This window comes from Onychostoma macrolepis, chromosome 24 (genome assembly GCF_012432095.1).
Source record: "Onychostoma macrolepis isolate SWU-2019 chromosome 24, ASM1243209v1, whole genome shotgun sequence".
Taxonomy (NCBI): domain Eukaryota; kingdom Metazoa; phylum Chordata; class Actinopteri; order Cypriniformes; family Cyprinidae; genus Onychostoma; species Onychostoma macrolepis.
The window spans coordinates 16,871,563-16,895,514 of record NC_081178.1 but is presented as its reverse complement, the minus strand read 5'-3'; the positions used below and the strand labels follow the sequence as shown (position 1 = coordinate 16,895,514).

General features: G+C 39.2%; 1 protein-coding gene across 2 annotated transcripts in view; it reads left to right on the top strand.

Moving 5' to 3' along the window:
- The first annotated feature begins 21,347 nt into the window (after window positions 1–21,347).
- Window positions 21,348–23,952, top strand: part of vps41 (VPS41 subunit of HOPS complex) — a 35,553-nt gene continuing 32,948 nt past the window's right edge. For both annotated transcript variants that reach the window (XM_058765055.1, XM_058765054.1), the window contains exons 1-2: window positions 21,348–21,549; window positions 22,119–22,157. In XM_058765055.1, coding sequence (XP_058621038.1) covers window positions 21,529–21,549; window positions 22,119–22,157 — 60 coding nt within the window. In that variant the 5' untranslated portion in view covers window positions 21,348–21,528. The remainder of the gene's footprint in view (window positions 21,550–22,118; window positions 22,158–23,952) is intronic.

Here is a 23,952-nt window from a genome sequence, read left to right as displayed (position 1 = left end):
TTATGCACAAGCGGCCCTCTATTTCGGAACGGCACTGAACGAGGGAGCTTCTAACGCTGCATTCATTTAAGGCACAACATCCATCCATCCCTCCTCCCGTTCCTTCTCTCCCCTTTGAGCTGCCTGATAGGTCCAGTGGAGGGCAAAATTAATACCTAATTGAATTGTGAAGTCATCAAAATAATCAATACTTTTTTATTATTTATTCTTTACAGTCTGTTGACTGAACGAGAGCTGTGAGAGGCCGAGGGAGAGAGAGAGAAAGAGAGAGAGAGAGAGAAAGAGGGGGGACAGGCCTGAGAGGATGCAATACAATGTAATTTTCACCACGGGCTGCTGGAGAAGAGAGGGCACAATAAAACAGAAGGAAAAATTACAAGAAAAAGAATGAGGGAAGAGAGAATGGGAATTTTTCCACAAGTTATAACCAGATTTAGACATTTTCTGAAGAAAGCGCTTGTTTTCACCACAAATCTAGGGGTGGATGCCAGGGTGTTGCCATTTAGTTGGTAGTTGCTAGGTTTTTGCTCATTTTTAATTTTATAATGATTTAAAAAACACACTACCGTTCAAAAGAAAGATTCTTTAAAATAAATTATTACTTTCATTTAGCAAGGACACACAAATTGTTCCTGTGAACTTTGTATTCATGAAAGTATTAAGCAGCAGAAAATATTAAGCAGCACAACTGTTTCTAACATTGATAATAATAAGAAATGCTTCTTTTAAAAACCAAATCAGCATATTAGAATGATTTCTGAAGGATCATGGGACACTGAAGCCTGGAGTAAATGCTTTACCATCACAGAATTTTAAAATACATTCAAATACAAAACCGTTATTTGGAATAGTGTTTCACAGTTTTTACTTTATTTTTGAAATAAATAAAGCCAATGTTTATTTCAAAAAAATTAATTTATTTTACATTTAATCTTTTACTTTTTTATATTTTTATTTTAAACATTTGTTATTGTTTTTTTCCACATTTACTGGTGCCAGTACGCATCAATTAAACAGTGATACTCTTTTAGTTATTTTTTTATCAAAAAGAAAATAATATCATAATAGAAGCCATGTAAAGTCCCGCCTTCACTCGCTCTCTCTTTTTTCCTCACTCTCTCTCTCACAGTTAATTACACTAATGAAACAGGGACTCCCAGGGCAGTTCTTCATGCCAAAGAGCATATGTGAAGGGACCCGGGGAGTGTGTGCGCGTGTCAATGTGTGTGCACTGTATGCGTGTGTGTTTGGGATCGCCTTACTCCCTTTCGGCCACACAGGAGGAGAAACAAGAAAAAGCACTCGAGCCCCTCTCCCTCCCGTTCTCCTTTTGCCTACTCTGTGGGTCATTTCTGAACCTTTTTCCTCATAAGATATCCATGCTAATTGCTAATGGCCTTAGCTGCCATGGTCTCTGTGGTCCCCCGGGGCCACAAAAAGGGTCTCAGAATGGGTCCAAAGACCCCGAATATTCTTCTGATCACACATCCCAATTTTGCCATATATATATATATAAAATGTATACTATGCTATACTATACTATACTATATACTAAAATATATATTTAGTATATTACTTTCATGCTGTAATGTTAAACACTGTTCACAACAGGAAACAATGGCCCAATGGCTCTTAGGATGTTCAATTGTGCTGATTTTTTTCAACATCGACATTTATATAATTTATAATTAATTATTTGTGATGATTATATATTTTAATAATTATTTCCAATATAAATTATACTAAATAAATATTAAAAATTATTATAAATATATATTATAGGTCATATACATGAAAAGTTGGACAATGATACTAGATTTACTTGTTAGGCATAATGATATTTTTGGTGATTATTGCTGACTTTCTATATATATATATATATATATACATGTATGTATAGTCAGCAATAATCACCATAAATATGATCACGTCTAACTAGTAAATCCAATTTGTTACATGAGCCATGTACGACTGGTGACAGGTTTTTGTTTAGAGTGAGTTTAAGCGGAATCTGTGTAAGCAGCTGCAAATCCTCTGAGTGCCATTTGAGTTCTATTTAAACTCAGAGCAGTTTCCCTCAGTACTGGCTTTTGCTTTTGTGTCAAAGCTCTGTCTCCCCCATAGGGCTAGAAAAATATCACCTCCGCCTGGAAGCTAAAAGGATCCTTCAGGGACCCTAAAATATTTTTCTCAAATATAGCCAACATTATACATACGCAGTTGCATTGCTTAATCATTACTCGAAAAATACACAAGGTGTTTTCAGAATTTTTTTTTTTTTTTATATATGTTTCCCATAAAACAGTAATTATGTACAGTATAATTAACTTAGGGCTGCAACAACTAACTGATAAAATTATTAATAATCAATAATGGAATTAATCAAGTCTATTAATCGACTGATCACACGCTATATGCACAGAAAACATTTGCCGGTCACATCACATAACAGCAGTAAATAACGCATTTCTATAGACCAAACGCACCTGGAAAACAGCAGAGTGAGCTGCTCCGTGAAAAGTGCCAGATCTAAGTTGTCCTAAATATAAAAATGCTTTATATCAAGCGTTTTAAACAAAAGCATGTATTGTAGTTAAAAGTGACTTTCCATTTCATATGCTTTAACAGATATGAGTGCTCTTTAATGCATTTGAAACACATTTTCACACCAACCTGTGCATGTGCGTCATACAGATGGAGTACAATAATTCTGTCTAAAATACACATTTGTCTAAAGCATTTCATGTTAGACATAAAATTCTACATGTAACAAATATTAGTATTTTTATGAGAGCAGAATGAATTATAAATGTAATGTAATTACATTTAGATGAGTGAATGTTTCTGTTCCTTGTACGAGTAAACATTTAGTGTTTTTAAAAAGATTTGTGTTAATTATAATTTTTAATTTAGTGATTTTAAATGTTTTAAATGGTAAGCAAACCGTTGTTTTTTGGTTTAGAATGTTTAATGCATAGCACAGCTTACTGTACACAGATTTATTCAATATAGCTTTCAAATTACACATATTGGAAGGACAACATGTTGGCTTACAATTAGCTGATTTTATTAAAATCATTAATTTCTAATAATATGAAATTTATTTCCATTCAATTTATCAAAGAAATAATCAATGGATTCATTGATTATTATTATCTTTAGTTGCAGCCATAGATTAATATTAAATTATTAATTTATAATAAGGTTACTTTCCTGACTTTAATAATAAAAAGTAGCACATTTTAATAATCTACATCATTATTATTTTCGTTACTTCCATACCAGTTAAGGATGAATTAATACTGCTTTTCTAATAAGAGACGGATATGCATAATGGCAAAGATAATTAAGTCCTTGCCCAATCTATATTTTACATAATATTTAAAATCAATTAATTTGCATAAGTGCACTCAATCTCGTTATGTCTGTACAATTGAAATATTTATGTAGAATGACCCCTAATTGATTTTTATTTCCAGGAAAATTGATGCATGGCTGAATTTATGGTGCATTTGTCAAAGCAACAGCCGGTCTCTCTGTGATGCTGCTCAGATGAATCTACTTAATTGACTGGGATCAGAGAACAGTGAGAAAATGTGTCATAACCTATCAAAGATGAGTGCTGGAGAAAGCTGTGATGCTTCAGACACTATCAGGACCCCCTCAGATAAATATAAAGAGCCATTGATTGTTCAGGAGAGTGAGTTTGTGTGCATGGGTTGTTTTTTTCTTTTTTTTTCTTTTGCTACATCGATCTCAGAGCTGACCTTATGGTGCATCAAAGCCTACAGGAGCTAATCTGGCCTCTGTATTACGACCTGTGCACGGAAAGATAGCGTTCAAGACGGAAGGGGGTAAAAGAGACAGAAAATACAGAGAAACCTGCGGGAGGAAGTGGGATTCACATGTGTTCGCGAGAGAGATTAAAAAGAGGAAGTCCAAATACTCACATAAGAAGTATGTACTCAAAGGTTTTCATCAGCATGCTTCCATGGTCGGTCACTGACGGTAACATTATCTGGACTCTCATTGGCTGCTAGGCAGTGCAGGTCTCAGAGCCTGTCTGTTGTCTGACACTGACAAATAGTTTTTAATACCTTGAATTTCCAGCATCTTCTGCCTAGCATATATAGTGGACAACAGATATCAGAGTGTATGAATACACACAGTTGCACATACAAACATGATCAATTAGTGGTAAAGTCTACTGTAAGGTAAGGTAAGAAAGCAACACTTTTATTATTATTCATTAGGGCTGGGTTTTGCCACAGACTTCACAAATATTTTTAAATTCTTAATTCATATTGATTCGTTTGGATATCTCACAACTAAATCCTATATGTAAACTATTCAGTGAACCCTGTCAGTGTTTATTTGTTTATTTTGTATATTTGTATATATATATATATATATATATATTGATAAACACAATAAACATTTAAATTGAACATAATGCAGTTTTATAGCAATGATATAATCATGTGTCTACTCCAATTCATTGTTTAAATATATAAACTGTGGCTGTCGCACAAACATGTTTTCACAGATTTATTCAAATATGTAGGCTAATGAGATATCACTAACAGGCTACCCTAAAATATAGCTAATATAATGAATATGTAATATACTGCATATATTTAGCTAAATGTTTCTCTGTCTGTATATTTTCTAACTAACTAACGAGCTAGTAAGAGATTGAATGGGTTTCCTGAGGAAAACATAACGTTATGTGACATTGTTTACAGGCTGTTTTAAAGACGTTTAAAACAGCTAGAGAGACACGAGACGTCATATGTTTCGGTAAGCTGTACTGTTTCTTTCAACATACCTTTCTGATGTTCATTCATGCTTATTTTACATGAAGAAGAAGAGATGATCCGTTCACGTGTGAACCTGAGGCGGCTACGTCGGTCTGTCACGTGACGTGATAATAAAGAATGTCAAAATCATAGGTATTTATGGTCAAAACCACTGATCTATAGTAGACGATTTTTAAAACTTATAACCATAGCCACCCACCCCCACACTATAAAAGGTCCAAAATTTAATTCATTTCCCCCCCCCCCCTTTTTTTTTAACAAATGAACACAACTGCACAGAAGAAACATGGTAAAAAGGCAGTTTTTATATTTATAATGATATAGCCTAGTCTAGTTAAGCAAATGACACCAAGAGAGTCCCCCCATGCCCTGAAAACCAGTACGATTGCAAATGTGGCATTCATTTTATGCAAGAGTTCAAACTAGTATATTAAGTGCTCTACACAATATTGTCAATGCTGACCATTTTTGCTCGATTTGGTTAACAAAAAATAGTTCCAAACGCAGATCACGGCAGTCCCGCGCCTCTCAGAGCAACACACTTTACTGAATGAATAAGTTTTGAATTAAATGGGTGAGCTTGAATGAATTAGCCATCTGAAGAAATCTTTTGAATGAATGACTCAATGACTCACTCATTAAGACAGTCGCTTGCTGCCACTTACTGGCAGCAAGTTTACTTTCATATTTAAAAGTAGCTTATTGTTTTCCCAACATTTCATATTGGTATTAAAAAATCATTTTAAAACTCATAATTTTGAAGTGTAAATGCATTCATGCTACATTTCAGTGCCATTAAACTGTCTGTGTAAGTGCATCTAAATGTCATTGACTTCTGCTGCTTCCATTTCTTCTGCAGTGGAAAGATACATTTTTGTTGATGCTGATTTCATTTGATTCGTAAGAGCCCTGTAGTGTATTATTATATTAACTGAAATGATTAATAAAATGTAAGAATTTTATATGAAACATAGATTGATGACACAGGTTAATAAGGTTAAGAAATAACTGACCTTTATATATGCAAACCTGGAAATCAATTTAAGTAAATTTTAGTAGGTAGAAACTTTAATCAAACGTAATTTCCCAGCAACAAAGTTGTGCCAAGTGAAAAGTCATGTGTGTGTATGTTTGGACTGAAAAAGGTGGTAGCCTACGTGATCTTGGTAAGCAATTTGTCAACATTGTAGTTAATATTTTTGGTGCATTAAAAAGTGTGCTCATTAAGATACCAGTAGGGGACTGCAAAAAGGTCCACTTTTTGAAAAAAAAAAAAAAAGACATTATACAGACATTATAGCTTAAATCATGTGGTAGCCTATGTGTGATAGTACTTTTGTGAACAATAGCTTTATCATTATCTATCCACTTCTCATAATCAACTTATGGTTTATTAAGAACAGAAAAACGCACTTCGTTACTATCGTAACTTCGGTTCCCTGAGATACGGAAATGAGTACTGCGTCTTACTAGACGCATATGGAGAAAACTCCTTTTTCTCCGATAACTGAAGCCTTTTATTGATAATGCAGTGTTACTGCACGCCCATTGGTTCGTGCAGTGCTTTAAAGACGTGCAGTGCTTTTAAATAGGTGCTGCACGAGCTTATAGCGGCAATGCCTCCAAAGCCCGCCAGAATGGGCGGGGCATCTGGCTATATAAGCAGCCGCATCGCCATAGGATCCTCAGGTTTACGTCGACTGAAGCGACGACTGAGTCATACTATATCCCGTATCTCAGGGAACCGAGGTTACGATAGTAATCGAGTACGTTCCCTTTCGATACTTCACTCTTACAGCATCTTACTAGATGCATATGGGGAACCAGTACAACCACACCGTGCTATGGTAGGGGAACGACTGAATAACTAACTTGCCATGAGCACTGAAGGGCCCAGGGGACAAGTAGTAGAAGCCCTCGAAGCAGCGGGTCGAACTCATTAAGGTCGCAGTAGCAGAGCAGTCTTTAGCGACAGGGGTCGGAGGTCAACAGACTGTAGCGGCTCAAAGGGCAGTAGGCAGATCCCAAGTAGGGACTGTGAAGGGGCGAGGATGGTTCAGCCTCCTGGACCCCTTCAGAAAGCGAACAACTAAGTTGTTCCTACCCACCGACTGGCCTGCTATAGGAGCGTGCGAGGCTGCTATAGCTGCAACATAGACCTTGAGTGTGGAAGGGCAGCGCCCCTTGTCCAGCAGCTCTTGCAGGAAGGACAATATCAGCGATATGTCACAGGAAAATAGGTCTGCGCTGCGGGTTGAGCACCAGGCAGAAAAGACAGACCATTTAAGGGCGTAGAGACGTCTTGTAGACAGGGCTCTAGCCTGAGTGATTGTGTTTTGAACACTCTCGGGGAGGTCCGTGAGCTCCCATCGAGAGGCCAAAGGTGCAGAGCCCACAGCTCGGGCGGGCGATGCCACAACTTTCTGTTCGCTTGAGAGAGGAGATCCCGTCTCAGGGGAATGGGCCAAGGGGCTGCGGTGAGCAGCTGAGACAGCTCTGAGAACCAATGCTGGTTCCTCCAGAGCGGGGCCACTAAAAGAACTTTGTGTCTGTGTTCCCTGATTCGTCTGATGACCTGCGGGATCAGAGCGATTGGGGGAAAAGCTTAAAGGAGGAGGTTGGACCAGTCGTGGGCCAACGCATCCATGTCCCAGATCTCCTGAACCACTTCGGATGGAGCGTCCACACTCCTCTGAGGGGACGTTGCTCCATGACAGCATGTCTGCACCCTGGTTCTCCACTAGAAGGAGGAGGCGCCTCGAGGAGAGCCCCCCTTGGTGATTTATGTAGGCTACCATGGTCATGCTGTCCGAACGGACCAGAACGTGGTGCCCCTTTAGGTCTGGTATGAAGGTATGAAGGGCTTGACACACTGCCAGCATTTCCAGGCAGTTGATGTGGAGACTTCCTTCCTCCACCGACCACAGGCTTCAGGCTGGTCGGCCCTCGCACAGAGCTCCCCAACCCGTGTTGGACACATATGTTGAGACCACCTTTCTCCTGCAAACCACTTCCAAGGGCACACCCTGTTCCATCCACTGATGACACTTCCAAGGGCTCAGGGCTGTCAAGCAGGCCTGGTTCACCTTGATTCGCAGGCGTTCATGACGCCAGGCATCGAATGGAACCCTCAGTTTCAGCCAGCGCTGAAGCAGGCCCAGCTGTAATACTGGAGACGCAGAGGCCATGAGGCCAAGCATCTTCTGAAATGCTTTGAGGGGGCGAGAGGCTCCTGTCGTGAAGGAGGCCGCGAGACGCTGTATGGCCAGAGTGCACTCTGGCATGACTGCCGCTTTTGGGCTGAGTTGAACACTGTTCCCAGGAACGATATTCGTTGGCTGGGGGACAGTGTGCTCTTGGCAAAGTTGACCCTGAGTCCCAGGCGCTCTAAGTGGCTGAGAAGGAGGGACCTGTGCGACAGCAGTTCCACCTCTGACTGGGCGAGAACGAGCCAGTCGTCGAGGTAGTTGAGAATGCGGATTCCCATCTGTCTCAGAGGGGAAAGAGCCGCGTCCATGCACTTTGTAAAAGTGTGGGGAGCCAGGGACAGCCCAAATGGCAGGACCGTGTATTGATAAGCCACAACCTCAAAGGCAAATCTCAAGAATGACCTGTGATGGGGGGCTATCTGGATGTGAAAGTAAGTCTTTAAGGTCCAGAGAAAAGAACCAGTCCTCTGGGCATATTTGCGAGAGGATCTGTTTCAATGAAATCATCCTGAATGACCGTCTCATGAGAGAGCGATTCAGGAGCCTGAGATCGAGGATGGGGACCATCCTTTTTGGGGACGAGGAAGTAACAGCTGTAGAAGCCTGACTCACTCTGAGCTGGAGGGACCGTTTCTACGGCGCCCTTTGCCAGAAAAGTCATCACCTTGGAGCGCAGGACGTGTGCGTCTTTGCTGAAGCGCGGGGTCTTCGAGCGAACTGCAGTGAGTAACCTCGTTTTATTATCCCCATCACCCAATCTGACACTCTGGGGATGGCCTGCCAGGCCTCGGCCTGTGTGACAAGGGGTTGGATTGACTTGAGTGGTTTGACCCCACCGTGCGGGGACATGCCACTTGTATTGTGTGGAAGAGGAAATTTGCTCTCTTTTTGAGAATGTTTGTGTTTTATTTGTTCCGCTATCACAGTGGCAGGTGGTTTGGGCGCTTGAAGAGGCCCAGTTACTGCCGAAAACACATCGCCCTCGGCACCCGTAACTGGACAGGGTGCTTGGAGGTTCAACCGAGGCAGCTTGGGGGGTGGTCTGACAACCGAGGGACTTAGCCCCCTCCTCTTCCTGTCCCACAGATCAGGATGACACCTTGGGCACCTGGTCCAGCACAATCTTGGGCCGGGGTCCCTGGCGCTTAGGAGGCGGACGGTGTCTAGCCAAACGAAAACGATCTCGGGGCTCTGGCTTGGGCTTGGGCTCCAGCTGGGGAGCCGATGGTACAGTCTTCGCGAGCTGGGGAGTTGGTGCTAATCTGGGATGACTCGAGCCATCTGCAGAGCTGGAGCGCTTTGGCAGGAAGTGTTGCATTGCCTGGGACGACTTCTGTGCCGCTGTGAAGCGCTCTTCGAACCTTTCCACAGCGGGTCCAAACAGGCCGGTGGGGGAGACTGGTGAGTCCAGGAAGGGGACCTTGTCCGCATCCTTTATCTCCATCAGCGTCAACCACAGGTGGCGCTCGAGCACCACTAAGCTGGCCATGGACCTGCCTATCGCCTGGGCCATGGTTTTGGTGGCGTGTAAAGCCAGGTCGGTCGCACTGCGCAGCTCCCTGAATGCTGTGGGGTCTAGGCCAGTCTCTCAGAGGAGTTTGGCCTGAAACACCTGGAGGACCACCATGGAATGAAGCGCAGAGGCCGCCTGTCCAGCCGATGAGTAAGCGTGTCGAGCGAGCGCTAAAGTCGTCTTACAGGGCTTGGACGGGTGGGCAGCCTTAGCCGTCCAACCGATGGGTGGGCAAAGATGCACGGCCACCGACTCATCGAGAGGAGGCATCCTCTCGTACACTTTTTCTTCAGCGCCATCAACGGAGGTGAGGGCGGACGAAGAAGAAGCATGCAGGCGGGCCGAGTAGGGTGCGCGCCATGACCTGGTCAGTTCTTCATGGACTTCTGGGAAGAACGGCGAGGCTCGCTGACGAGGGGCCTGACGGTGTCCCGACAGGAACCACTCATCCAGGTGGCTGCAAGTGGGCTCCTCCGGTGGAGACCACTCCAAACCCAGCTCATCCACAGCCTTAGACAGGAGCAGTTCGGCGTCCGTGCTCTGCTTGGGCTTGCTGGGCACCACAGACTAAAGGAGGGCAGGGTCACCAACAGAGCCCGACAGCTCCTCAGCGTCTGATGCAGCCAGTGACATGCTGTCATCCAGGACCTCGTCTTCACTTCCCCCAAACGAGACCAGGGAAGCCGCAGAGGGACGCTGGTCTGGACGGGAGAAAAAGACGGGCAGAACCTCTCTCGTGGGAGAGAGTGAGGTATGCGGGGTCTGAGCCGGCGTAAGCTCACTCATTTCGGCGCGCTTGCATCCTCTGCCCCGCTGCTTTCTCCTCACAGGTTCCTGGGAGGAAGGAAGAGGGAGGGCGCGAGGGGCGGAGTCGCTCTCTGAAAATTGAGTGCAGAGAGGCGAGACTCATATCCTCGCAATGAGGACATTCCGTCTCAGTGAGTGCAGTTTCAGTGTGGGCAGCGCCCAAGCATGAAGCCCAGTCGCCGTAACCGTCAGCCTTGCACAAGCGACAGAAACGGTGTGGCATTTGAAACAACGGCGAGAAATTTGCTCTTCGAAATTTGCTCTTTCGAGCGTTCGCCAGATGGCAGCAGGGGACCGTGAGACCGTGGCTGCTATGGGCGCTGAAGCAGCTAGAGAGCGGTGAGTCAGCGGGGAGATCAGTCGAGCCAGAGGATCTTGATCCGCTGCAGAGGCTGGTCAACGGCAAGTAGGGCTTCAAGTCTCGTAGATCAGCGAAGTGAAGGAGAAGAAATCTGAGGATCCTATGGCGATGCGGCTGCTTATATATCCATCTTTCGGATGAGACGTTAAACCGAGGTCCTAACTCTCTGTGGTCATTAAAAGTCCCATGACACTCATCGTAAAGAGTAGGGGTGTAACCCCGGTGTCCTGGCCAAATTCCCTCCTCTGGCCCTTGTCAATCATGGCCTCCTAATAATCCCCATCCACTTGATTGGCTCTATCTCTCTCTCCTCTCCACCTGTAGCTGGTGTGCGGTGAGCGCACTGGCGCCGTTGTCCTGTGGCTGCCGTCACATCATCCAAGTGGATGCTGCACACTGGTGGTGGTTGAGGAGAGACCCCCCCCCCACATGATTGTAAAGCGCTTTGGGTGTAATACACAATAAAGCACTATATAAATGCTTCATTCATTCATTCATTCATTATATAGCCAGATGCCCCGCCCATTCTGGCGGGCTTTGGCGGGCACCGCTGCCGAGCCATTGGTTCGTCTTTAAAGCACTGCACGAACCAACGGCCGTGCAGTAACACTGCGCTATTAAAAAAAGGTTTCAGTTATCGGTGAAAAAGGAGTTTTCCCCATATGCGTCTAGTAAGACGCAGTACGAGTGAAGTATCGAAAGGGAACCCACATAGTTAAGAGGGACCTAAGTCTTACCTAAACTCCAGAGTATCATGGAGAGTGGCCCTGTTGATCTGGGTTAGTATCAACCACCCTAAGAGCAGCAACTAAAACACATTCAGAAAACTGTAGCAACTATGGCCGCCTATAGCATCATCTCTTGCGTGGTGAGGGGGGGGGGCATCGATTCGCAAAGCCAATTTCAGTATTTATCTACAAACTCCTGTTGAGCGATCCTGCCATGATGCAAACTTGGCAGACGAATGCCTGCATACCAACCTGAGAAGCATTTCCTCAACAATATTCAGCAATCCTCTCACATGCACTTTTGTTTGTTTGCTTTTGAATGAATGAGTCTTTTGAATCTGTCCTTTTTAATTTGTCAAGTTTTTTCACTCTGTAAAACAGAAATGTGATAGGTCTACTGCAGAAAAAGAGTACAAAAAGATTGCTAGATTATGCAAAAATTTACCTACAAACAATTGAAACAACATTTAAAAGTGTTCTATGAGATAATTACGTTTAAATTTCACCTGCCAGTTATTAACATTAAGCAATCAGAAAAATACACTGGATGTACTATGTTTTATGCTGTATTTCTTCCAAATATATGTGACCCTGGACCACAAAACCAGTCTAAAGGGTAAATTTTTCAAAATTGATATCTGAAAGCTGAATAAATAAGCTTTCAATTGATGTATGGTTTGTTATGATTGGACAATATTTGGCCGAGATACAACTATTTGAAAATCTGGAATCTGAGGGTGCAAAGAAATATTGAGAAAATCACCTTTAAAGTTGTCCAAATTAAGTTCTTAGCAATGCATATTATTAATCAAAAATTAAGTTTTGATATATTTACAGTAGGATATTTACAAAATATCTTCAAGGAACATGATCTTTACTTAATGTCCTAATGATTTTTGGCATAAAAGAAAAATCAATGATTTTGACCCATACAATGTATTTTTGGCTATTGCTACAAATATACCCCAGTGACTTAAGACTGGTTTTGTGGTCCAGGGTCACATATAGTAAATTCAGACAATCAAGTAATTTAGTGTAAAAAAAAGAAATACAGCATTATATTGATAAATTATTTTTAAAAATAGTATTTACCTCTATCTACAGTAATTATATAACTAATTATCATACAGTAACTGGCTGGCAACCCTGCTGCCAGCATTTTACTGTAAACGTACTGTTTTTTTTTCTTGCAATGTACTTTCATAATAAGATTGTTTTTAAAGATGTTCCTGAGCAAAATTTTTGGTTGGAGCCTATTGCACTGTAAAAGGTAACTTTAATATTAATACTGCTCAATAGTACTAAATAAAATTGTAAAATGTTGATAAATTGTGCAGGACTGGCTCTCAACCAAAACACCAAGTGAATTTCTATTCACAAAGTCAACCCCCATCCAGGTTCACACACACAAGAGGTGAGAAAATGTGATTTTCCAAAAGGCCTGCTAATTCAGTATGAAGGAAGAGGCCACGATCAATAAATCATTGCTAAGTAGATTGTAAAGAAAAAAAATATCCTAAGCTTGGTGACAGTGCATTAGTGAATCATAGGGAAAAAGACAGAGAAGAAGGGTTCAATTTCAATAAATGAAAACCCCTTCAACACCTACTTTGACTAATTACAGGCAACTCATTTGTACAATTTTATGTTCATTTGTTTGCATTTGCCTATTTAGTAAGCAATAAAAAATGAAAAGAAAAATAATGTGTTTGTTATTACAGTAAAAGTGAGAGGGACGATGAAAAAAATAAAGTGGGATTGTTAATATTAGCCCATTTGATTAGATTTTTTCTTTGTGCGTTCATGAGATGCTTGGACATTAATTCAGTCGTGACACAGGTAGGACACTTTGGCAAATAGCTACTCCCCGACATTTAGCAGCAAGCCACTGAGTACCGCTGACTGCTCTAAATTTACCACTTCACTGAGTTTTACATGTCATGGTCATTAACTGTGTAATAAATACTAATTGCCACTGAGGGCATTGGGCCAGCTCTGATGCAGGGGTGCATCCTAATTATAGGGAATAGCTCTGTAAGTGAAATAAGACATTGTCTTTCTCCGTTGGGAGATAATTGTGCAGTTCAGGCCCAATTCCCACATTAAATGAGAATTATGTACCATATTAGTCCTCTTTTCGTGGAAAATTAGTCTCCCTTCGGTGCCACAGATGTAACGAAGAGGCTTGTTTTTGATTTATGGTTTGGTCATGAATATAAAATAGCTTGCTTAATCAAAAAGTAAGCATGCAGTTTAACGTGAGGCATAAAATGAAGGGTGTTCATTACTTAAGAGACAAGCACTTTGTGAACTTGATTAAGGAATAAATATAGTATGGTCAATTAATAGGAAAATATGAGTTTGAACTAAATAGGTCTAATTATATATGATATCAGAATTAAATGGACTAGAAAACAATGGCAGTTTGCTTACTCTTGATGTCCTTATTCTGGGTACAGAATAAAAAGAGGTTTTTAGGGAAACTGTTCCACAAATGTACTTAAATCTTATAAGTGGGTCAGTGACAAATAAGAGACATGTTATGTGATTAAAAAAAAAAAAAACATGTTGTGTGGTTTTGAAAAATTTGTATGCATTTTTTTTTTTAAACTTTCAATTTTGATGACTTAAATATTTAATGAAAATATTGTATAAAATAATGTATTTTCCTTACAACTTTATACACATCTTTATGCAGCTTAATCATTATTTTCAAGAAAGTCTTTCAATGTATTTTTCAAGATAATTTAGTTTTTTTTTTTTTAATACTGAGAATTTCTATTAAATTTCGTGACAATTTGCCTTTTCATTATAAAAAATTATTAATTTTAAGAGACTTATTGAGTTGGTCTGTGATATAATAATTTCCTGTTTTATGTTTTTTTATGTTGAATATTTGTTGGTTGCACCAAATAACCTTTTTTGCAGATTAATTTTTAAAATATTAATAAACAGATTTTTTAAAAATAGTTTTGTTAAAATATTCTTTAATAAATAATAAATAATGCTGCAGTGATGACATATTTTTGTAGGCCAAACCCTTGAAATGGTAAGCATTTTAGGACTTCTGGTTCCATCATCCTGAATCCAATGGGTTTTTGGTTGAAGAACAAGGGTTTTTATTAAGAACAAAACATTATTTTTTGTAAAGATCCATTTCCCAATAGGAAAATCCTACTGTGTTTTTGTCGAGGGAACCAGGGTGATGGTAATTTACAGGCCTACAAAACATGTAATCAACACAGCACTCTATATGCATCTATTGCGGGAACTGCAGTAAATTCTACAAGTATCTTGATTCTCAGATAACTACAACAAAAAAATCATGGATTATGGAGTCAGCTGAATTGGCTAAGATCTAAGGTAGAATGTGTTGATTGTATTCCCAGCAGGGCTTTCTTCTCCGGCCTCGGTGGGGGATAGAGAGGGTGATGAGGGTGAGAGGAAGGGCCAGCACTCCCCACTCGCCCCCCTGCCCACGTCAGACTGCACCAGCATGCCATGATCGATCTGGAGGGAGAGGAGAGGAGATGGGGGGCAGGTTAGATATTGTGTAGAGAGAGACTTTAAGAAAGAAAGAGAGAGGGGGGAAGTGGTTTACAGAGGGCAAGACAAGACAGAGTGAGAGAGACAGGTCTACACTTGTCCCGTTGTGATCTCTTTCTCACCTCATGTCCCCTCGCTGACCATGGCAAAGGTCTGGAGAAAGTGAATCACAATCTCACAGTCCGTGGAAGACGTGGCAGTATCAAAGCCGGAAGGAGACCTTTACCCATCAATCTTTTTACAGTAGAATCACTTCAAACAAAAGCCATACAGCATAATGACTTGCCCCTCATTTTAAACTTTTACTGGAAAACAATGGAAAACTTGTCTATTTTAAATTTTTACTGGAAAACAATAGGCAACATGTGACTTCTTTATCTGCTTCTCAAACGATAATGTAACTTATGTTTGTGCCATAGAACATTAGTAGAAACCAAAGCCATTCAGAAGACAGGTCAAAATCAAGCATACAACAACAGAGATATTAATAAATAATGTGCTGTGATGGCATTGTGTCGAAAGCAGGTTCAGGAGGCTGAAAGATTCAAGCCGGGGGTGAGGGGCTGAGATAGGTGTGTGTGTGTGTGTGTGTGTGTGTGTGTGTGTGAGTGAGTGAGTGAGTGAGTGCGTGTGGATCTGAGTGTGTCAGATGAGACACCACAATGACCTCCGCACCAAATGGAACTTAAAGGTCACTTCCTAGGAGAACGGCTCTCACTTGAGGAAGAGACTTTTTTTACTCAGGAAGGATGAGTGCAGTAATATAGGAGGAGATTGGCTGCACATTGTGTTATTAGGACACATATTGAAGATGTGTGATGTACAGAGTAGCCTAGTTAAGCCTGAACTAATCATAATGTCATTGTTTGACTCATTTTGTTCAAATATATACATATATATATATACACTGTAAAAAATTTACATTTTGAAAAATTGTGGAAACTGAAAAATAAACATTGACTCAACAAACTGCTTCCCAAAAATTACCCCCAAACAAAAAAAAAATACATTGTACTAATTTTATCTGAAGGTCTTGAACCCATCTTTCATAGTACACTCAAGTGTACTACAAGTGGTGACTGAATACATTTTTTAAATGCAGAGATAGTATGTTAAAAGTGCATTTTCGTTCATATTCATGGTGTCTCAAAATAGCACAGTTGAGTACACTTAGATGACCTTAAGTTTATCTTAAGAAGCACTAAAGAATCATTTTTACTATATTAAGTACAAAATTAGTTCACGAAAATAGAGCACTTTAAGTACATTATGGAAGTGTACTTGTTTTTCACCTTGGTGAGCTCAGAGTACCTTTTGTGAGAATGGTAATATTCAGGTGACATTACACTAAATACTGGTTGAAGTAACCTCAGATAAATTATTACATTTTATGGTGTTTTTGATATTTTTGCATGTTTGTGAATGCACTTTAATGTTTAAAGTGCAATTCATCAGCTTTGTGTATCTTATGAGAATTAAAATGCATGATTTTGTAAGGTTTACAGTGTATTTATCATTGTAAGGTATTTTTACAATATTGTTGTAGATTTTATTAAAAATTTATTAAAATGTGTCCGTTTTCAGTGTATCATCATGTTTTTTTGTTTTTTTTTAATCATTTTCTTTTGGGACAATGGTGAATAAAAAAATTCAGTAAGGTTGCTTTAGCAATATAAATTTGCCAATATACATTTTTAGATTAGGTAAAACAAAAAAAGTATGCTACTACTATTTAAAATATTTAATTGGGCCAATAACATGGTTTGGTAGATTTAATGTTTTTCCAATTGGCTCAACATATTATTTCTCATTGAGCCAATGCTAACAGACCACAATTGAAAAAAATCAATTCGCAGAAATTCAGTTAGGCCAATGGAAAAATTTAGATGTAATCAGTCACTGGAAAATTTTGAGTTGGGGAGGTCTATATATATATATATATATACAGTGAGGAAAATAAGTATTTGAACACCCTGCTATTCTGCAAGTTCTCCCACTTAGAAATCATGGAGGGGTCTGAAATTGTCATCGTAGGTGCATGTCTGTGAGAGACATAATCTAAAAAAAAAAATTCAGAAATCACAATGTATGATTTTTTTAACTATTTATTTGTATGATACAGCTGCAAATAAGTATTTGAACACCTGAGAAAATCAATGTTAATATTTGGTACAGTAGCCTTTGTTTGCAATTACAGAGGTCAAACGTTTCCTGTAGTTTTTCACCAGGTTTGCACACACTGCAGGAGGGATTTTGGCCCTCCTTCTCACAGATCTTCTCTAGATCAGTCAGGTTTCTGGCCTGTCGCTGAGAAACACAGAGTTTGAGCTCCTCCAAAGATTCTCTATTGGGTTTAGGTCTGAGACTGGCTAGGCCACGCCAGAACCTTGATATGCTTCTTACAGAGCCACTCCTTGGTTATCCTGGCTGTGTGCTTCGGGTCATTGTCATGTTGGAAGACCCAGCCTCGACCCATCTTCAATGCTCTAACTGAGGGAAGGAGGTTGTTCCCCAAAATCTCGCAATACATGGCCCCGGTCATCCTCTCCTTAATACAGTGCAGTCGCCTGTCCCATGTGCAGAAAAACACCCCAAAGCATGATGCTACCACCCCATGCTTCACAGTAGGGATGGTGTTCTTGGGATGGTACTCATCATTCTTCTTCCTCCAAACACGTTTAGTGGAATTATGACCAAAAGTTCTATTTTGGTCTCATCTGACCACATGACTTTCTCCCATGACTCCTCTGGATCATCCAAATGGTCATTGGCAAACTTAAGTCGGGCCTGGACATGTGCTGGTTTAAGCAGGGGAACCTTCCGTGCCATGCATGATTTCAAACCATGACGCCTTAGTGTATTACCAACAGTAACCTTGGAAACGGTGGTCCCAGCTCTTTTCAGGTCATTGACCAGCTCCTCCCGTGTAGTTCTGGGCCGATTTCTCACCTTTCTTAGGATCATTGAGACCCCACGAGGTGAGATCTTGCATGGAGCCCCAGTCCGAGGGAGATTGACAGTCATGTTTAGCTTCTTCCATTTTCTAATGATTGCTCCAACAGTGGACCTTTTTTCACCAAGCTGCTTGGCAATTTCCCTGTAGCTCTTTCCAGCATTGTGGAGGTGTACAATTTTGTCTCTAGTGTCTTTGGACAGCTCTTTGGTCTTGGCCATGTTAGTAGTTGGATTCTTACTGATTGTATGGGGTGGACAGGTGTCTTTATGCAGCTAACAACCTCAAACAGGTGCATCTAATTTAGGATAATAAATGGAGTGGAGGTGGACATTTTAAAGGCAGACTAACAGGTCTTTGAGGGTCAGAATTCTAGCTGATAGACAGGTGTTCAAATACTTATTTGCAGCTGTATCATACAAATAAATAGTTAAAAAATCATACATTGTGATTTCTGGATTTTTTTTTTTAGATTATGCCTCTCACAGTGGACATGCACCTACGATGACAATTTCAGAAGTGGGAGAACTTGCAAAATAGCAGGGTGTTCAAATACTTATTTTCCTAAGTGGGGCAAAAAAGTATTTAGTCAGCCACCAATTGTGCAAGTTCTCCCACTTAAAAAGATAGGTATATCTCAACTATGAGAGACAAAATGAGAAAAACAAAATCCAGAAAATCACATTGTAGGATTTTTAAAGAATTAATTGGTAAATTCCTCGGTAAAATAAGTATTTGGTCACCTACAATCAAGCAAGATTTCTGGCTCTCAAAGACCTGTAACTTCTTCTTTAAGAGGCTCCTCTGTCCTCCACTCGTTACCTGTATTAATGGCATCTGTTTGAACTCGTTATCAGTATAAAAGACACCTGTCCACAACCTCAAACAGTCCAACTCCAAACTCCACCATGGCCAAGACCAAAGAGCTGTCAAAGGACACCAGAAACAAAATTGTAGACCTGCACCAGGCTGGGAAGACTGAATCTGCAATAGGTAAGCAGCTTGGTGTGAAGAAATCTACTGTGGGAGCAATTATTAGAAAATATAACTTTTTGGTAAAAACTCAAAGAATGCTGAGTTGCATCCAAAGAACACCATACCTACTCTGAATCATGGGGGTGGAAACATCATGCTTTGGGGCTGTTTTTCTGCAAAGGGACCAGGACGACTGATCCGTGTAAACGAAAGAATGAATGGGGCCATATATTGTGAGATTTTGAGTGAAAACCTCCTTCCATCAGCAAGGGCATTGAAGATGAAACGTGGCTGGGTCTTTCAGCATGACAATGATCACAAACACACCGCCCGGGCAATGAAGGAGTGGCTTCGTAAGAAGTATTTCAAGGTCCTGGAGTGGCCTAGTCAGTCTCCAGATCTCAACCCCATCGAAAATCTTTGGAGTCCGTGTTGCCCAGCGACAGCCCCAAAACATTACTGCTCTAGAGGAGATCTGCATGGAGGAATGGGCCAAAATACCAGCAACAGTGTGTGAAAACCTTGTGAAGACTTACAGAAAACGTTTGACCTCTGTCATTGCCAACAAAGGGTATATAACAAAGTATTGAGATGAAATTTTGTTATTGATCAAATACTTATTTTCCACCATAATTTGGTGGAATAAATTCTTTAAAAATCCTACAATGTGATTTTTCTGGATTTTTTTTTTTTTCTCATTTTGTCTCTCATAGTTGAGGTATACCTATGATGAAAATTACAGGCCTCTCTCATCTTTTTAAGTGGGAGAACTTGCACAATTGGTGGCTGACTAAATATTTTTTTGCCCCACTGTATATATATTAAATGTTATATATAATAAATATTTTAAAAGAAATAAATATTAAAGATGTATTTTATTTGTGCAAATTTTGGTTTATTTTGTACAATTTTGGTTCCCCAAAAATATTCATTAAATATGTACTATTATTTTAATTAAATTTTATTTTTCTTATCCAAATTTTGGTTTATTAATTACAATTTCTGTTACCCAAAAATATTTATTAAATATGTGCTATTTTATTTTCAAATTTCAGTTTATTCTGTACAATTTCTGATCTCAAAAATAATTAGGCCTACTATGATGTACAGTATGCTGTTTTATTTTTTAAATTTCTGTTTATTTTCGGTTCCTTGCCAAAAGAAAATGATTAAAGATGTTTTATTTTATTTCATTTTATTTTACTTCATTGTATTTTATTTAATGGTAAATAATTATGTTTTTATATTATGATCAATATTATCTTTTTTTTTTTAAGCTAGAACTAAATAATTTCCAACAATTGAGAATGTAACTGTTTGTAATCATGTAACTGTTTTGAGAGAGAGAGAAAAAAAACAATTCTCTTCAATATGACCTGTTTATAGAGAGAATGAGCAAACAACAGCCAAACCACTGAAAAACATAAGATGTGTAAAAAGCATGTAGTAAAAAATAAAAAATAAAAAATGGATAGGACATTATCAGTGAATAATTTAAAAACAGCCCGAAGCATTATAAGGCTTGAGCCAATAAAGCAATAAGCAGAGGCGCAGTAGGTCATTTCTCATAAATTATTAGAACGTGAACCTATACATGTGGCAGAGATGCAATGACCCCAGCTGTTCAACTATTTAAAGAGCTTTTGCCCACTGCAGTGGGCATTAGAGATAAATTGCACAGTGAAATTAGATCATATTTAACTTATGCTTTGATGTTTAGGGTCAGAAGGGGAATAAAAAGATTTCACTGCTGCAAGCTATGCTAAATATCTGTTCCACTTTTTCTTTTGAGCTGATGTAAGTCCTCATTATTGATGCAGTGTTGGTTTTGATGTAATTGTATATGACCAACATTTATTATGCAAACATTAAAATACTGTTCTATGGATATTTGATGTGCATTAGCTAATTTGCATAATTTTTGCCCAACAAATTTTAATAATTGCTGAATAAGCTCCAAACGTAAGTGAATGGAGCTGATATCCCAACTCATTACCTGTATATAGTAAGAACAAAGCTCGTCCCGCCAGCCATATCAGCATAAACATATGAGACACATTGACAGCCTGTCTCAGATGATCCTGTTCTATAGCAGTCTGTCTGTTATAAATCTAACAATGTCAAATTACATCTCATCACACGTCCTCTTCTTTACTGACGTATTAGAACAAGCAAAAAGATGAAGGTAGATAACAGTGATTCTGTAGGGTCAGCTGATTTATATAGGCTAGACAAAATATATTTGCACGTGACATTCAAATCTGTTGCTCACATGCAGATGTTGAATTACGATTTTATTTAATAAGATATGGGGGTCGACGAAAATGCGTTTGCTACTATAACGAAAGTAAATTAAAACACAAAAAGGTCGGAGAAAAAGATCGTGCGCAAGCTTGCACTTAAACTACAACTCCCATGATGCTCTAGCGATGTTTCCTGTTTTTGTCATGTGACCCAGTACCCGTAATAATGAGTATCGTATGACTAGCTGCGCTGGTTTATTGTGCAAAATAACCGATTTAAGTGTACATAAATGTTATTAACGTTGCTGATAGACCCTAAATTAGTAGACTACGACTAAATCTGCCTTATTATCCCACATCTGGAGCCTCTATCATGGCGGAAGTGGAGGAGCAGGTAGGTTTCTGAAGGAAGAAAACATTCTGTCAAATGACAGAAGCCTGTGATTATACATATAATGTTTCTGTATGTTTAATCCTTAATGCGTGTTGGCTATTTGAGGTTGCAGTTGTAAATTATATTTTAAATTAACTATTTTGAAGTCGTGTTATTGAAGCTATCAGACTCACTCGATAGTTTAACACTTTCCAATATCACTGCTTAACACTGTCAATGTTTTTATTCTTGCTAAGAAAAATAAATAAAATAAAAAATAAAAGCTTGCCTTAAACTCGTTTTCTGGTTTTAGCTGCTCTCCCATACTGGTCTGTTTACTGGCTTTTGGACACTTGTCAGCCGGGCAGACTGGGAGACCATCTTAAACCAGACTATCTTAGACCTTATACCAGCTTTTTCAGCAAGTTTACTGGCAAAATGAAAAGCTATAAATGTACGACTTCAACGTAATTACATTTTTAATATTGGGTGTAGAACAGTGCTTTGCCATTGCATGTATACTTGAAGGGAGCTTAAGAAATAATAAGCCTTGTTCATAGTTGTTGTTTTTTTTGTTTTGTTTTTTCCAGGGAAGAAAACTAAGTGAAGAATCCACAGATGAGTCAGAGGTAAAATCAAGAACTGTTCAATTTACCAATTTGATTACAGTAATTGAAGCAGAATCCATTGTGATTTTGAAATAATGCATTTGGTAACAAATTATTTACTGTAAGTGACATTTATTTGAAAGAATGAGTGCACAAGCAAAAGACTTTTGTTAGGTTTTGATTAATATGATGTTTAAAATTATGGTTAAAAACAATTTTGACACTTTTTTTTTCTGGTCAAACGTTAGTGGAAAATGTTCACAGTTAAAATGCTTAGAACTGCTGTCTCTGGTTACTCTGATAGTTAAAATAATAAATATATGTAAAGTTAGTTGAGAAAACCTTGCATATTCCACTTATTTTTATTATGTACATACTGGGTCCCAATGCTTTTCAGGGGTGCACAGACATGTAATGAGACATTCACAGTAAAACATTTGACATTAGAGGTGTCACCATTTGTTATGTCACATGTTAATATAAGAATCCTATATCATACATACAGTTTTGCTCATAAGTTTACATACTCTTGTAGATTATGCAAGATGCTAATTGTTTTAACAAAATAAGATGAATCATAAAAATTGCATGCTACTTTTTATGTAGTAATGTCCCAAATACACAGTTTCACATAATGGATGTTTACATATAGTCACAAGACCAAAATAATAACTGGATAAACACAAATTAAGCAGTTCAAAAGTTTACACACCCTTAAATCTTAATACTGTGTGTTGATACCTGGATGATCAATGACTGTTATGCTTTGTGATAGTTGTTCCTTGTTTGCCCTGAGCGGTTAAACTACCCCACTGTTCTTCAGAAAAATCCTTCAGGTCAGGTCAGATGCTTAATGTAAAAATATGTTGTGTGACACAGGACAGTGCTACTGTCGGTTTTTATGATCCCTCTTATTTTGTTGAAATTATTATCTTGCGATCTGCAAGGGGTATGTAAACGTATGAGCAGAGCTTGGCTGTAACATATTCTGTGTACAGTGCCACTGTCCATTTCTTGAGTGCTGTTTCAAGAAGAGACTTTTGAAAAAAGGATAGAGTTTGTTTTTAAGTGATACAGTGAATGAAATGTCAAGTAGACATTCTAGTCCTCAATTCAAAATGAAAACAGAAAGAAGGAAACAACAGCCTTGCCCTCCTCGTAAATGAAATCTCAGTCCGTGGAGCAATCTCTCCTATCTCCTGTCCACAAACTGTCTTCTGTATGCACCCAGGCACCTTGGAGAGCATGATTGTATTTTCCTTCGGATTCACTGTAAACCACAGTTTGTTTTGTGCATAATTGTAGAGTTCTGACTTATGTAAGCTTATTTCCGCCGTGGAAAAAAAAGAAAATTAATTAAAAAAGATAACGTGACTTATCTCGCAATTCTGACTTTTTTCTTGCAATTCTGAGTTCACAATTCTTAATTTAGTTTTTATAATTGCGAGATACAAACTTCAAATTTTGAAATATATCCTCACAATTCTGAGAAAAATCAACTTCTCAACTGTGAGATATAAACCTGCATTTCTGATAAGAAAAGTAAGAATTGTGAATTAAGAAAAAGTCGCAATTAAATGTTTATTTTTTTATTCCATGGCACTAGCAAGTAAATTTTTTATTTAACAATTGTGGGTTTTTCTTGCAATTTCTTGCAACTTTTTTCTCAATTGATATTTTCAATAAGAGTATATTCAGTTTATGTAGTTCTAAGAAGAAAAGTCGAAATTGTGAAATATAAACCCGCAATTACAGAAAAGAAATGTGAGGAAAAAAAGAAGCTGGTTTCCACCGTGGAATAAAAAAAAAAAAAGGT